We start from the raw sequence: 15,880 nt of genomic DNA on the forward strand, positions 1-15,880 counted from the left end.
ACAAGGTCAGGAATTCGAGACCAGCCTGGCCAACATAGTGAAATCCCGTCTCTACTAAAAATACAAAAATTAGCAGGGCCTAGTGGCGGGCACCTGTAATCCCAGCTACTCGGGAAGCTGAGACAAGAGAATCGCTTGAACCCGGGAGGCGGAGGTTGCAGTGAGCGGAGATCTCGCCATTGCACTCCAGTCCGGGCGGCGGAAAAGAATGATCCAGATCGCTTGGTGTGAAGGATCGAGAAGCGCCCCAAAAGGAGAACGGGGCTGGGCTCCGGGATCTGTCGGCGAGGAAGGGGCGAAGGGGTGGAGGGACTGGGGCCAGGCCGCCGGGGATGTCTGTGGTTACCTCGAAGCTCTGGCGGCCTTGGCGAGACCCGCGCCACCCGCAGCTTGGTTCCCGCGACCTCAGCCGCAGGGCGGTCCGGCTCTGGTTTCCTGGCAACCAGGCGGCATCCTTCCCAGCAAGCACTGCGTCCAACTGGCGACGTCGGATCACGAGGCCCAGTATGCCCCGCGCGGACTACAAGCCCCACAATGCACCGCACACCCTTTCCTGGCCGGCCCCGCGCCGCTCTCCTGAGACCCCGCGGGCCAGCGCCGCGACCCCTTCCCGGCGCTCCTAGCGCTGTGGGCGGTGCGTCCTCTAGCCGGTGACCTGGTGTGCGTGGGGTCGAGGGGCCGGGCGGAGCGGCTCTGGGCCGAAACGCCATGCGGAGGGGCGAGCGCAGGGACGCCGGGGGTCCGCGGCCTGAGTCCCCAGTGCCCGCGGGCAAGGCCTCGCTGGAGGAACCGCCTGACGTGCCGTCTGCCGGCCGAGCCACCGGGCCGGGCGCGGGCCGCCGCAGCACCGAGTCCGAGGTCTACGACGACGGCACCAACACCTTCTTCTGGTGAGGGGCGGGGGGCGGCTGCGGGGCGGCGAGGGTGTCCTCGGCCTGGGGGTCCCCGGCAGCGCCCTCCCGCCGTCTTGGAGTCCGGGGCTGCGGCCGGGGATTCGAGGGTGTGGCAGCACCGCCCCCCTGGTCCCGGGGAGCGGCCGGACCGAGCTCCCGACGCCGGGTCTGACGGAGGGCGGAGGGCGGCGCTGTAGGTGAGGGAGACCCTGGGCAGACCCTCCCTGCGGCAGCTTTGCGTCTCTCTCGCCGCCCTCCCCACCCCTGCCTGCCTTGCCTCTGACCGCGCTGTTCTGCGATCCTGACCCCCTCCCCGCCACTCGCCTCCAGCGTCACCCCAGAAACGCTTTCTCTGTCCTGCCGTCCAAGTTTCGCCTGTGTCCCCCGTCATTCTGCCTGTGGTTGCTCCTCAGTGCTTGCGGCTGCACGAAATTATCTAGTGTGTCGCCCCCGACCCCACGTGGCGATCGTGTTGATTATCAGTGTTGTGTGTGCTTCAGGAATGTAGTCGGTGTCCGTCGAATCAAGGCTCTGTTTCTCTCCTCAGTTGCCCTTAGCGGGGCCAGCGCCTCCTCCCTGCACAACTCAGCCCCAGCTAAACCTTGGGGTCCCCCTGTCCGCCACTCTGCCTTTCATGGGGGTGGAGAAGGAAGAGGCCCCCGGGAGCAGCTGGAATGTGGCACTCTGTGTCCAGACAGGCTCCAGGCGCCGGTCCTCCTCCCGATGGCTGCGACCCTGGGGTGGCCCTTTGCCCATGCTCTTCTGTGAGAAGAATCAAGCCGTGGACCTGAAAGCAGGCTTCGTGAGAGGAGGGTTTGGCTTTTCTTGACTGCAAGGTGCCCAGTTCCCATCCTGTGGAAGGCCCGGGGGCACAGGGGCAGTAGAGGTGGCGTCCGCCCGAGGAAAGCGTGTGGGAGACAGGCGCCTGCGGTCAGCAGTGGAAGGAAGGCTTTATGGACGCTTCCAAGAGCACCGTGCTGTGGGATGGTCAGAGAGCAAATCTGAGGGGTGAGAGAGCCTGATGGAGGAGTAAGGGACATGTCAGGGGAAGGCACCACCACAGACAGAGACTTCACTGGCCCTGGCCTGTCACCGGCAGCCAAAGCTCTGGAGAGAGACTGTCCAAGTGGTGGGAAAGTGGGTTAGGGTGGAGGAGGCCCCACGCAGGGTCTTCCGTGAGGTGTGGGCAGCTGCTGTTGCACGGGGGGCCATTGGAGCCCTCCTTTGGGGAGATGAATGCACCAGGTGGCTGTGGGGCCCTCAGGAGGGAGAGGAGATGGGGTGCCTGCCACGTGGACCCTCTGGCCTCCCGGCCCTGTGGACATTAGGCCTCTCCATCAGGTGCCCTGCCACACCCCTTCAGGCTGTCCTCCCACAGCACAGCTGGGGACCACCGGAGTCTCTGAGGTCCTGGAGCAAGAAGACTGGACTGGCTCTCCTTGTTTCTCATTTGGCCGTTCAGCACATTTTGGGGACCCCTACTGTGTCAGTTACGGTTCTACGGGACACAGCAGAGAACTAAACAAGAAGCTTAAATTCTGGCACAGGCATGGAACTTCAGAAGGCACAAAATGTGCTGGCTGGAGGGGTGCTGAGTGTGGCGGAAGCCGGGGGGCACACACAAGCCCACCCAGTACCAGGGAAGCAGCAGCAGCAGCTCAAAGGTAGGAGGTGCCGGTCTCTTTAGAAGCACAGGCCAGTGGTCCCTGCCCACAAGGGGTATTTGGGACAGATGCCTGGGCATAGCAGAGCTTGCCTGTCAGGAGGCCAAGGGGGTCAGGAGGGCTCTCCAGGAGTGGGTGCAATGGGGCTGGCTGGTCCAGGTACCTCCTTCCTGGGTCTTCTGGGTGGGTGGCTCTGGCTCTGGCTTTCCCCTCGACCCTGTCCCTGTAGAGACGCATGGGGCAGATTCTTGCTGCACCTCCTCCCTTCCCTGTGCAGAAGCAGGAGCTTCATGCTTCCACACGGCAGGTAACTCAATGCCTGTCTGGTGAGAATTCTATTTACCTGCAGAGCCTTGCACTGACCTCCTGAGTCCACCTGTACTGATTTGCTGTGCTGGCATTTTTTTAACTCTAATTTTGTGTTTTAGATAATTTTACTTTTTATTTTTTATTCATTTTTATTTATTTATTTATTTATTTTCAATAGAAACAGGGTCCCCCTGTGTTGCCCTGGCTGGTCTTGAACTCCTGGCCTCAAGTGATCCTCCCACCTCAGCCTCCCAGAATGCTGGGATTACAGGTGTGAGCCACCACACCCAGCCAGGGCATTCATTTTCTTTTTTTTTTTTTTTGAGACGGAGTCTCGCTCTGTCGCCCAGGCTGGAGTGCAGTGGCCAGATCTCAGCTCACTGCAAGCTCCGCCTCCCGGGTTTACACCATTCTCCTGCCTCAGCCTCCCGTGTAGCTGGGACTATAGGCGCCCGCCACCGCGCCCGGCTAGTTTTTTGTATTTTTTTTTAGTAGAGACGGGGTTTCACCATGTTAGCCAGGATGGTCTCGATCTCCTGACCTCGTGATCCGCCCGTCTTGGCCTCCCAAAGTGCTGGGATTACAGGCTTGAGCCACCGCGCCCGGCCAGGGCATTCATTTTCTTTTTTTTTTTTTTTTTTTGAGGTGGAGTCTCGCTCTGTCCCCCTGGACTGAAGTGCAGTGGCCGGATCTCAGCTCACTGCAAGCTCCGCCTCCCGGGTTTACGCCATTCTCCTGCCTCAGCCTCCCGAGTAGCTGGGACTACAGGCGCCCGCCACCTCGCCCGGCTAGTTTTTGTATTTTTAGTAGAGACGGGGTTTCACCGTGTTAGCCAGGATGGTCTCGATCTCCTGACCTCGTGATCCTCCCGTCTCGGCCTCCCAAAGTGCTGGGATTACAGGCTTGAGCCACCGCGCCCGGCCAGGGCATTCATTTTCAAGGATGGGTGCACTTCCTCCAGCCAGTGATGGCTGCCGTGTGTGAATTTTGTTTCTCTGTGATTGCTTATCAGCGGTAGGGATAGGGCTTGCAGTTAGATTCAGGGCTCGCCTGGCCCTGGGAGCACGAGGCTGAGCTCTTCTTCTCTAGATTCATTCAGGGTAGCAAGGACAATTGTGGGGAACATCCAGAGGAAAATGTTTAGATCCACAGACTCCGAGAAGCGCTGTGTGAAGACGTGGCAGCTCGTGTGGTCTGGAAATTGTTTGGGAGAACACCTGGAGACCCCTTAGCTGGTGAGATGCCTGTGAATGTTGTCGCCTGTCCATGGAAGACGCTGAAGCAGCTTTGGATGACCACACTTGCTGATCAGCTCCCGCCGGGGACCACTGTGATGTTCTGAGAGTTTTTATGTTTATGTCTCGGAATAGGCGCCTCGAATGAGCCTTCTCAGTGACCCCAGGACTTTGTGTGTGGGGTGACCTCTGACCTTCAGATACCCCAGGTTTCTGGAAGATGCCTTTCTCCATTGTCCTGGACTGGGGCTTTCCCAGCTTTACCTATACCTGGGAGGCACGAGTAGCCAGATGAAGTCTTTCTGGTCTTGCTGGTCAGAGCCAGGAGGGCCAGTGCCCAGTCCAGGAGCCTTTCACAGGCCTTGAGCAGCCCATCTGGGCATGGCCTTTCCTTGGCGTTTTCCTCTTGGTCTTGGCCTTCCTGCCCACCATGAGAGTGGGCAGGAGAGTGGCCATCTCCAAGGAGGCGGCTGGGTCTTTTCCACTCCCCGTGGCAGGGAGCCAGCTGTCCCCATGCCCTCACCCTAGTGAAGTGGCTGAATTCCCAGGATTTATCACAGCTCTGTTCTGTGATCACAGGAGCCGCACCTTCCCGGGGAGTCTGCCCAGACAGCAAGGGGGTGGGAGGAGCCGTTGAACAGAACTGGCATCCTGAGAGGGACACAGGAGTCTGCCTTTAGAGTCTTGTGCTATCTTGAGCAGCACTCTGTCACTTCCAAGATGTGTGGACATCATGCTGTGTGTAGCACAAGGGCCGGAACTCAGTCATACGGATCTTACTTTCCAGGAGCACTGGATTTGAGCAGCTTTGAGACGTGTCCTCCTGCAGGGCTGCTGTGCCCTTTCTCTGGGTCCCTTACCCTCTGCCTCTCTTCCTGCTGGGTCCTCTGTCTTCCCATTTCTGCTTCCCCAGGGCCAAGAGGGTGCTGGGCACGTGGTGGCCCCTCAATGACTGCACATTTACCTGAAGGGGCAAAGGGTTATCTTTATATTTCAGGTAATCTCTGTGTTTTGGGGAAATGGAAAGATGGTGTTTATTTTTTTTTATTTTTTTTGAGGCGGAGTCTCGCTCTGTCGCCCGGACTGGAGTGCAGTGGCCGGATCTCAGCTCACTGCAAGCTCCGCCTCCCGGGTTTACGCCATTCTCCTGCCTCAGCCTCCCGAGTAGCTGGGACTACAGGCGCCCGCCGCCTCGCCCGGCTAGTTTTTTTGTATTTTTAGTAGAGATGGGGTTTCACCATGTTCGCCAGGATGGTCTCGATCTCCTGACCTCGTGATCCGCCCGTCTCAGCCTCCCAAAGTGCTGGGATTACAGGCTTGAGCCACCACGCCCGGCCGGAAAGATGGTGTTGGGTTAGAGTTGATGAATGATCAGAGTTTCCCTGGGCTACACAAGGAGTGAGTGTTGGGTTGGTGGCCACTTTAGAAACCACAGGAAGGTCTCTGTCATGGAAAGTCGTATTACAGAAGTCAAGTGTCCCACCTGTAATCCCAGCACTTTGGGAGGCCGAGGTGGGTGGATCAGGAGGTCAGGAGTTTGAGACCAGCCTGGCCAATATGGTGAAACCCAGTCTCTACTAAAAATACAAAAATTAGCCAGGCATGATGAGGCTGAGGCAGGAGAATTGCTTGAACCCGGGAGGTGGAGATCACGCCACTGCCCTCCAGCCTGGGTGACAGAGCAAGCAAGATTCCATCTCAAAAAGAAAAACCAAAGTCAAGTTTTAGTTTTAACTTGTGTTAGCGTGTGATCCTGTCTTTGTGTGCTGTAGGGACACAGGCTGCTTGCCCCACCCCTCAAGCTTTGTGTTTATTCCTGGGATCCTGCATGTGACTTGGAGCCTGTGCTGTATCTGGCAGACACTGACTGAGGTGTGGGCACGTCTGAGGGTCAGGGTGGGGCCAAGCGCAGCAGCCTCCTCCTCTGGTGGGTCTGTGTGTAGAGTGGTGGCATTCTGGGTGTCCCTGAGGCCTGGTTGTTCCCATCTCCTTCCTGAGCTCACGTGGAGATGACAAGGGGTTTCCTCTGGGTCCTGCTGGTCTCTTGCAGAACAGGGGTGAGTGGTGTCCTCACGTTGATCTAGCTTCTGGGTCTCCCATTCTGCATCTGAGCAGGTGGATGGGCTGTCGTCTCTTCCACAGTTAGGCTCCCTTAGGCTGGGGCTCCTTCACCCCTGTTTTCTTATAGACGTTGCTGCCCGGAGCGAGAACCCCTCACGTGGGGCGGCCACGTGGTTCCAAGGCAGGGTCCTGTGGAGGCCCTGTTAGCTTCCCCACTGGAGGCCTCCCTCACAACAGGCTCCTGTCCCGGTACCTGCACTCCAGCCAGGCAAAGTCCTGCTCCTGTGCACACCACACCCTGTCTGTCTGCTGTGGGCCCTCGGCAGGGTTCTGGGTGTCTGGGGCCCCTTGACCTTGTTCTTCTTACAAGATGGGCCTTGTCAGGAAGCCCCAGGATGAGGCTGTCCCTGGCTCCTCCGAAGGTCCCTTCAGCCATGTGCACCCTTTGGAGAGGTCCCTGCTGTTTCTCAGAACTGCTGGGGATGGAGGCTGAGCTCAAGACTGCTTGCTCCTCATGCTCCTTCCTTGCTGTGGTCTCTGGAGATGCCTCCCAGGCCACGAGCCCTCCTGGCATGGTTTTACTGGGACCTGGCTTTGCAACAAAAATAGTTGTTTTAATCTCCCTAATCACTCCCATCCCTCTTTTGTTTTTCTCTATAACGTGTAGGGTTTCTTAGCCCGCCTGTATTGGTCTCACTCCACTGGAAGGAAGGCTCAGGAAGGCAGGCTGTGCCTTCTCCAGGGTGTGGCTGGGACGGAGGCTCAGGGAATGGCTGTGATGGCCGAGTGTCCAGGAGGCTCCGGGCCCCACCACCCGCCTTGCTGTATGACCTGCACAGTGTCACTTACCAGCCCCTGACTTGCCTGCAGGCACCACGCACACTGCATGAGGGTGCCCTGGCCCGGGCACGTACACAGCCAGAGTCACCACGCTCCTGCTCGTCATCACATCAGTGGCTTTGTGATCTAAACACTGCTTGTTGTTTTTGGTTTGTTTTTCTTTCTTTTATTCTTTCATTCTTTTTTTTTTTTTGAGACAGGATCTCACTCTGTCACCCAGGCTGGGGTGCAGGGATGTGATCTCAGCTCACTGTGGCCCCCAACTCCTGGGCCGAAGTAATCTCCCTTCACCCTGCCTCCTCCCAAGTAGCCGGGGCCAGACACATGCCACCACGCCCAGTTAGTTTTTTTTTTTGGGGTAGAAACAGGGTCTCACTATGTTGCCCGAGCTGGTCTCCAACTCCTGGGCTCAGTTGATCCTCCTGCCTCAGCCTCCCAAAGCTCTGGAATTACAGGTGTGAGCCACAGCACCTGCCCCCAGACACTCCTGACTCTTCTTATCCTAACCGGGGTCATCTTACTCTCCTCACTGAAATCTGATGTCACCTGTATGGAGGAAAGGGCGGGCCTCATGGAGGGGCTGGGCCCCAGCTGAGCCCCAGCCCCTTTCCCCTAAAGGCCTGTCTCCAGGAAGACGCGTTCTGTAAGTGTAGTGTTCAGCAGAGAGTGAGTTTCTGGGTCACCAAATCCAGGCACCTGTAGGAATGGAGGTCTACGAGGGCCTTCTGAAACGGGTCCTCTGCTGTGATTGTGGGCAGGTCTCTGAAGGGCCCCACTGTACTGAGCTCAGCGGGAAGGCTGAGGTTCCCTGCCGTCTCCTCGTGGCTTAGGACTCAAATGCAAATGTATTTTTAAAAAAGGTGGTTGATAGTTACAATGAAACTTTTTTTTTTCTTTTTCTGAGACGGAGTCTTGCTCTGCCGCCCAGGCTGGAGTGCAGTGGCCGGTTCTCGGCTCACTGCAAGCTCCGCCTCCCGGGTTCCTGCCATTCTCCTGCCTCAGCCTCCTGAGTAGCTGGGACTATAGGCGCCCACCTCGTCACCCGACTATTTTTTTGTATTTTTTAGTAGAGACGGGGTTTCACCGTATTAGCCAGGATGGTCTCGATCTCCTGACCTTGTGATCCGCCCGTCTCAGCCTCCCAAAGTGCTGGGATTACAGGCTTGAGCCACCGCCCCCGGCCACAATGAAACTTTTATTTACCTCTGGTTGTCTTAAATGCCTAGTATTGTAAAATATGGCAGAAGAATTCGCTTTTATGCCTGTAATTCCAGCACTTTGGGAGGCCAAGGCAGGCAGATCACTTGAGTTCATGAGTTTGAGACCAGCCTGGAAAACATGGCAAGACCCCGTCTCTACGGAAAATACAAAAAAATCCAACCTAGCCAACATGGCAAGACCCCATCTGTACAAAAAAGACAAAAAATTCCAGCCTGGCCAACATGGTGAAACCCCATGTCCACTGAAAATACAAAAATTAGCTGGGCATGGTGGTACATGCCTGTAGTCCCAGCTACTCAGGAGGCAGAGGTAGGAGGATAGCTTAAGCCCAGGAGCGGGAGGTTGCAGTGAACCAAGATCACACCACCTCACTCCAGCCTAGACGATGGAGCCAGACCCTGTCTCAGAAAAGAAGAAGAATTCATTCTGTTTTCTTCACTCGGGGCTTGAAGGGGGCCAGCCCTCCCGCCACACACACACCTGTGGGTGTTTCTCGTCAGGTGAAATGAGAAACTTGAGAAAAGAAAGAGAAACAGAGACAAAGTATAGAGAAAGAAAAGTGAGCCCAGGGGACTGGTGCTCAGCATACAGAGGACCCGAGGACCCACGCCAGGCACCGGTCTCTGAGTTCCCTCAGTATTTTTGATCATTATCTTTCCCATCTCGGAGAGGGGGAGGGGATGGGGCAGGACAATAGGGTACAGTGGGGAGAGGGTCAGCAGGAAAACATGTGAACAGATATCTCTGAGTCGTAGACAAGGTTAAGAAAAGGGGCAGTGCTTTGATGTGCACATACATAAACATCTGGGGCAAAGAGAGCAGCGGTGCTGCTAGCACACTCACCTCCAGCCCTAAGGCGGTTTTCTCCTATCTCAGTAAACAGAACACACAATCAGATTTTACACCCAGGCATTCCATTGCCCAGGGACCAACAGGAGACAGATGCCTTCCTGTATCTCAATTGCAAAGAGGCCTTCCTCTTTCACTCATCCTCCTCAGCACAGACCCTTTACGGTGTTGGGCTGGGGGACAGTCAGGTCTTTCCCTTCCCACGAGGCCATATCTCAGGCTATTGCACGGGGAGAAACCTCAGACAATACCTGGCTTTCCTGGGCAGAGGCCCCTGCGGCCTTCCTTCCGCGGCGTATTGTGTCCCTGGGTACTTGAGATTAGAGAATGGTGATGACTTTTAACAAAGTACATCCTGCATAGCCCTAAATCCATTAAACCTTGAATCAACACAGCACAAGTCTCTGCGAGCACAGGGCTGGGGCTAGGGTTACAGAATTGTTCTTAGTACAGAACAAAATGCAGTCTCTCCTGTCTACTTCTTTCTGCATAGACACAGTAACAGTCTGATCTCTCTTTTCCCCGCAGGGCTAGTCTGCTTAACATAACCGGGTGGGCGTAAAACAACTCCTAAGTAAAGGGAGAAATAGTCCATGTCTCATGAATGGGAATCCTAAATGTTAGTCACCCAGCAGTTCTCCTCACACTACTTTGTAAATTCAATTCCACTCCAGTCGAAATCCTAATGGAATCATTTGTGTCAACTTGCCAAACTGCTGTTTAAACTAATATGGATTAAAATTAATGTGGAGTAAATGTGCAAGATTAATTAGGATTAAAAATGATAAAAAGGGCAGTATTCTGAGCACAGGTGGACTCTGGCCAGGGTCTCGCCTGGAGCCCCCACCTGCACTCCTGCAGCTCTACCCTGGCTCTTCATGACACCGGCTGAATCCAGCGTGGGTGCGTTCCGTGCAGCACCCATTTTCAGGTGACACGTCCGTGCGCCGCCACAACCACGCTCACTGGAACATTCCATCACCCAGAAGGCCCGTGTCTCTGCTCCAGTCTGCTTTCCGTGGATGCAAACTCTTTTCCTTGAGTTGGGTGTGGGTGGCAGCAGATGGGAGGTTCTTCTGTGTCTGGCTTCTGTGGCCTCTTTTTCTTTCTCTTTTTCTATCTTTTGAGATGGGATCTCACGATGCGCACGATGTTGCCCTGTCTGGTCTTGAGCTCCTGGCCCCAAACAGTCCTCCTGCCTGGGCCTCCCAAGTGGCGTGTCTTTGAGACGTGTCTTTGAGATCCGTCCACGTGGAGGCCGTTGCCAGCAGCACGTTCCTCTGAGTGCTGAGCACTGCTCCGCAGTACGGAGGGACCACAGCTTTTCGTCCACTGATAGAGTTTTGGTTCGTTTCCCGTTTTAGGTTATTATACCTGAAACATCTGCATGTAAGTCTGGCTGGACCTGTGTTTTCATCTGTCTCAGGTCCACATTTGGGAGTGTGTGGCTGGCTGGATGGTGGACGTAGGTCTCACTTTTCTGTGCCTTTTTGCAGTCCCACCTGCAGTGCTTGAGCATCTCGCTCTGAGACCTCATCAGCCCTTGGCGTTGTGCTGCTTTTAACTTCAGCCCTTCTAGTAGATGCGTGCTTATGTTGTGTCATGGCTTGGATTTGCTTTCACGATGACCAGTGATGCTCCTCATTTGTCATGTGCTTATTGGCCATTTGAATGTTTTCCTTGTGAAGTGTATGTTCAGTTATTTGCCTATTTTTTCATTAAATTTTTTATTGAGCTGTATGAGTTCTTTATAAATTCTGGATAAAAAGTATTTTGTTTTGTTTTTTTGAGAGAGATCTTGCTCTGTCTCCCAGGCTGGAGTGCAGTGGCACGATCATCCTAGCTCACTGCAGCCTCGACCTGGGCTCAAGCAAATCTACTGCCTCCCGAGTAGCTGGGACTGCAGGTGCCCTCGTCATGCCCGGCTAATTTTTTATAGAGATGGGTTCTCACTGTGTTACCCAGTCTGGTCCTGAACGCCTGGGCTCAAGCAATCCTCCTGTCTCAGCCTCCCAAAGTATGGGGACTGCAGACATGTGTGGCCTACAAAGTTTTATCAGATACATGTATTGTGAATATTTTCTCCGAGTTTGTGACTTGCCTTTTCATTTTCTTTACGGCACAAATAGTTTATGTTTCATGGAGGCAAGTCCTGAGCAACATGCTTTAAGTGCGTTGTTCACTTAATTTTCATGATGTCCTTGGAGGTCAGAAGCTCCCCCATTTAGACATGAGGAAACTGAGGCAGGGAGGGGGTGCATCATCTCTCCGAGGACACACTCTGGTGGATGTAGGACCTGGGTTAGACATGAGGACACTGAGGCACGGAGGGTACATCATCTTTCTGAGGACATACTCCGGTGGATATAGGACCTGGGTTAGACATGAGGACACACTCTGGTGGATGTAGGAACAAGGTTAGACATGAGGACACTGAGGCACGGAGGGTACATCATCTTTCTGAGGACACACTCCAGTGGATATAGGACCTGGGTTAGACATGAGGACACACTCCGGTGGATATAGGACCTGGGTTAGACATGAGGACACTGAGGCACAGAGGGTACATCCTCTGAGGACACACTCTGGTGGATGTAGGAACTGAGGAACTGGGTCTCTGCCTCCATTTGCAGGTGGTTGTGCAGGGGGGGGTCTCAGGCGAGTGTCTGGCACAGGCAGGGCTGGGGTCCGGTGGTCCCGGTTCCGGTTCTGGTTCTGGTACTGGGCTGGTTGTGGGCTTTTCCACCAGCGATGGGACGAGACAAGACTGCAGAGGGAGTGCCCTGCCTCCTCCTCCCACGTCTGGGCTCTGACAGGCCAGAGGACGGCAGACCCGCGGCTCGCGTCTTCCCCCAGCTGGCAGCGGTCACTGCAGGCCTCTGCTCAGGCCCCTTCTCAGCTCTTGGTTTCTTGGGCTGCTGCACTGAATGTCAGATGTTATTTCAGGGACTGAAAGACTGGTTGTCTCGGCTTGTCTTGCGCAGTGGAAAGCACCATGTTTATGTGTCCAGTTGCTCTTAATAGCAGATACCTGCCCTGGACGCCACGTGCGGCACATGCCCTCTGAGCAGCAGCCTTCCGCTGCCTGGGAACACTGGGTCTTCCTGCCCAGCCTCCTGGGGGTTGGTCTCAGCTGTGACTGGCCAGCAGACGCTGGGTCATCTCGGAGTTCCCCAGCTAGGGACTCGCAGCCAGTTGCTGGCTGGGAGTTGGAGAGTGGAGTTTAAGCCCTCTCCTTGATGTAGAGAGGATTTGGGGCCTGTTACGTGAGTATTTAGCAATGCTGCCCAGGCTCTGACACCATGCTTATGCGTTTTTGGATTTCAGGCGAGCCCACACCTTAACCGTGCTCTTCATCCTCACCTGTACGCTTGGCTATGTGACACTGCTGGAGGAAACACCTCAGGACACAGCCTACAACACCAAGAGGTAACCTGTCATCTTGTCCTGCCTTCCGAAACTGCCCTGCGCCCCTGTGTGGTGGGTGTGGCGTCCTTGCTGCTCGGGCTGCCAGGGGCTCAGAAGGCCTTCACCAGAGGGCTGCGTGGGGCCGCCAACCTCTCCCTTGAGTGTGTCTGACGCGTGGACTCCCGGGGCTGCCCTTGGTGCTGCACGGTGTTCCTGGTCAGCCCCCTCGCCTGTCACTGGGAGCCAGGAGTCTGTGTCATCTCCATGTGGCCGGCAGCCTGTGCCACGTTTCCCCTGAGTTTTGCATGTTGAGAGGCTGGAATGAGCTGCAGCAGCTACAGGGCTGAGCCCTTGAGTTTGGGCGTCTCCGGGGGTGAGGTTCCTGTGATGGCCGCATGCTGGTTCCATCGGCCCACGGGGCTCTTGCACGGACAGGGGCCGACACGGACCGCTGACCGTCTGGTCAGCAGCCTGCGACCTTGCTTATGTGGTCAGGAAGCGAGTAAACTCATCTTCTCAGGTTTATCTCCACAGGCAGGCTAGACGTTGGGTGTGTCCTCTGCCTGAATTCCATGGAATCTGACACCAGTCTCAGAAGTGTGTGTGGAAGAGAAGCTGGTTTTCGAGCCTGTGAATCAGTCTTGAGTTTTCTGCACCGCGAGACTCTCCTCTCGCGCTGCTTTTCCGACGCGCACACAGGGTGTGTCTGCCCAGGGCTGCCTCCTGCCCAGCAAGGCCGCTGTCACCATCAGGGCTTGGGCCCCGTTTGCTCCGGCGGGATGGCGGGAGGAGGCCGGAGCAGGGTCTGGAGACCAGCACCAGGGTGGGGACAGAGGTGGAAGGAGGCATTGGAGGCCTGTTGGTGCTGGGGCCACAAGTCAGCTGTGGTTGGCGGGAGCCCGGGGGTTTGTGGGACTTCCGCCGTCCCTACAGCTCTCGGGCCAGCACGTCATTTTGTAAAGCAGGAGTCTCGATGTCTTTGTGAGTGTTGGATGGCGTGATGGGTAGGCATGGTACGAACGTCGTCACGCCTGCACGGGTGTTGGTAGCCCTGTTTGCCCATTGACTTGCCACCAGCCCTGTGGGCTCTAGAACACAAGCACGCCCAGTGCCCTGTCTGTAGGTGACCGGGATGCTTTAGAATCACGCACAGCAGACCTCATAACCGAGCCCCTCTCCCTGGGGGCAGTGGGGCATTTCTGGTTAGAAATTGCTGTTGGGGTGCCTGGACCCAGGGCTGTGCGGCCTGCTCCCCAGAGGAGCTCACCATCCTCACCTGGGAGGCGCAGGTGGCCTCTCCTGTCCTGGTCTCCCTACCCGGCTTCTGGCTGCATGCTCTGTGGATTCTCTCCCGCCTCGCTGCCATCCCTCTCCCAGTCAGCTTTGCCGGCCCTTCCCCTTCCTCTGAGCCTGAGGTGCCAGCGCCTCCTGTCTGCAGGCCCAGCTCACTCCTCCTCCCTTTCTCAGGCAGTCCCAGCAGGGGCCACGTGCAGAACCTGCAGGACTGGTGTGCACTGGGTAACTGGGCTCCAGAAATAGATGAGGCAGCATGTGCCGTGCCTGGGGCCTGTGAGGCAGTGGGCAGGAGCCCCGTGTATGCCCAGAGGGAGCTTTCAAGTAGGACTTGGTCTTTCTTGAATTCATTCATCAGCACCTGGCTAGGAGGGTCTGTGGCATCTGCCGGGCACAGCAGGGCAGGTGGATTAGGAAGCAGGCCTGGGTCTCACCTCAAGTGTCCCACATGGCAGGAACTGTCAAGAGCAGGAGTACAGGGGGTGTCTTGGGAGCGCTCCCCAAAAGCATTCACCAGGCCCCCACCAGGCGCATCACAAAGTCTCACCACCCCAAGTCAAGCCCTGCTCTCCCAGGCCTGGGTCCTGTGGAAAGCACTGGGTGATCTAGACCCAGAGGGGCCAGGAGCTTAGACCCCTGAGGGGGCAGCAGCGGAGGGCATGTCCCCCACTTCAGCCAGCTCTGGCCTCTCCTGAGTGGCCCCGACGTGAGAGGCTGGGCTCTGCCATCGTGTCCTCTACAGCAGGGAGCTCCTGTGTGTGTTCATTGAGAGGGGCCAGGAGATGGGAGTTCACAGGGCCCTGGGCACTTTTCTCTGCGGTTCTGTTTTGGGGACACTGTATGTGCTCCCAGCTCGCATTCTCGGCCCCCCTCACCCTCTTTGAGGGCACAAAAGAAGCCACCCGTCCTCTGCTGCTGACACCTGGAACCTGCTCCGGGCTCCTTCCTACAAGGCTCGGCTGCTGTAGGTCACCCTGGCACTGACCGTGGCTCTGCGGCTCCTTCCAGTGAAATTGCCGTGGTACACCTGTCCTGAGTCCATTCTGATGGCCTGGACCCGCACTGCTGCACACCAGGAGCCCAGCTCACACACAGGGCGCCCACACACAGGGCGCCTACACACGGTATCCAGGAGGCTGCGGTGGCCGGTTTACTTTTAATACGAGAATTATCTGATGTCCTTAAGGGTAGATTTCTTATGTAGAAACTACCTTCTAGGCCGGGCGTGGTGGCTCATGCCTGTAGTCCCAGCTACTCGGAAGGCTGAGGCGGGACAATCGCGTGAACCCGGGAGGTGAAGCTTGCAGTGAGCCGAGATTGCGCCACTGCACTCCACCTGCTGACAGAGTGAGACTCCGTCTCAGAAAGAAAAAAAGAAAAAATACTTTCTAGAAGTTAGGCTTATTTTTATTTTTATTTATTTATTTATTTTTTTGGAGATGGAGTCTCGCTCTGTCCCCCAGGCTGGAGTGCAGTGGCGCAATCTCGGCTCACTGCAACCTCCGCCTCCTGGTTTACACGATTGTCCTGCCTCAGCCTCCTGAGTAGCTGGGACTACAGGCGCCCGCCACCACGCCCGGATAATTTTTTTGTATTTTTAGTGGAGACAGGGTTTCACCGTGTTAGCCAGGATGGAAAAAAAATGTTTTTTTCCTGTCAGCGTTGACCAGGTTGGCCTCGAACGTGTAGCCTCGCCTCCCCGAGTGCCGGAGCAACCAGCCTGAGCCACTGCAGCTCCCAGTCTTATTTTTTAAAGTTAATATTTATGTTATTAAAGGTAAAAAGTTATAAAACTAGCTAGTGTGTCATCCTTTAGCTTGCTGTCATTGTTGTTTTTATGCACCTAACAGGTTCCCCACCTTGGGGGATAGTTTTCTTTTTTCCCTGTTTTTTTTTTTTTTTTTTGCGGTGGGGGGAGACAGAGTCATGCTCTGTTGCCCAGGCTGGAGTGCAGTGGTATGATCTCCGCTCACTGCAACCTTCACCTCCCAGGTTCAAGCAATTCTCGTGCCTCATCCTCCCGAGTAGCTGGGATTATAGCTGTGCACTGCCACGCCCCACTAATTTTTTTATATTTTGGTAGAGACAGGTTTCACCATGTTGCCTA

At 55.9% G+C, this 15,880-nt stretch overlaps 1 protein-coding gene across 6 annotated transcripts in view; it reads left to right on the top strand.

Annotated features, from left to right (window-relative positions):
* Window positions 1-15,880, top strand: part of PTDSS2 (phosphatidylserine synthase 2) — a 41,679-nt gene that overhangs the window by 1,515 nt on the left and 24,284 nt on the right. For 2 of the 6 annotated variants that reach the window (XM_033205230.1, XM_033205226.1), the window contains exon 2: window positions 12,400-12,501. Coding sequence is in view for 3 of the 6 variants with exons in the window: in XM_033205226.1 (XP_033061117.1) it covers window positions 12,400-12,501 (102 nt within the window). In the remaining 3 variants the exon portion in view is untranslated. Of the gene's footprint in view, window positions 1-536; window positions 891-1,587; window positions 2,558-3,788; window positions 5,099-12,399; window positions 12,502-15,880 lie in introns of those variants that run through there. The other 4 variants (XM_033205224.1, XM_033205225.1, XM_033205229.1 and 1 more) reach the window with 4 other exon arrangements.

Source organism: Trachypithecus francoisi, unplaced genomic scaffold (assembly GCF_009764315.1).
Source record: "Trachypithecus francoisi isolate TF-2019V2 unplaced genomic scaffold, Tfra_2.0 Lachesis_group8, whole genome shotgun sequence".
In the NCBI taxonomy this organism is placed as follows: domain Eukaryota; kingdom Metazoa; phylum Chordata; class Mammalia; order Primates; family Cercopithecidae; genus Trachypithecus; species Trachypithecus francoisi.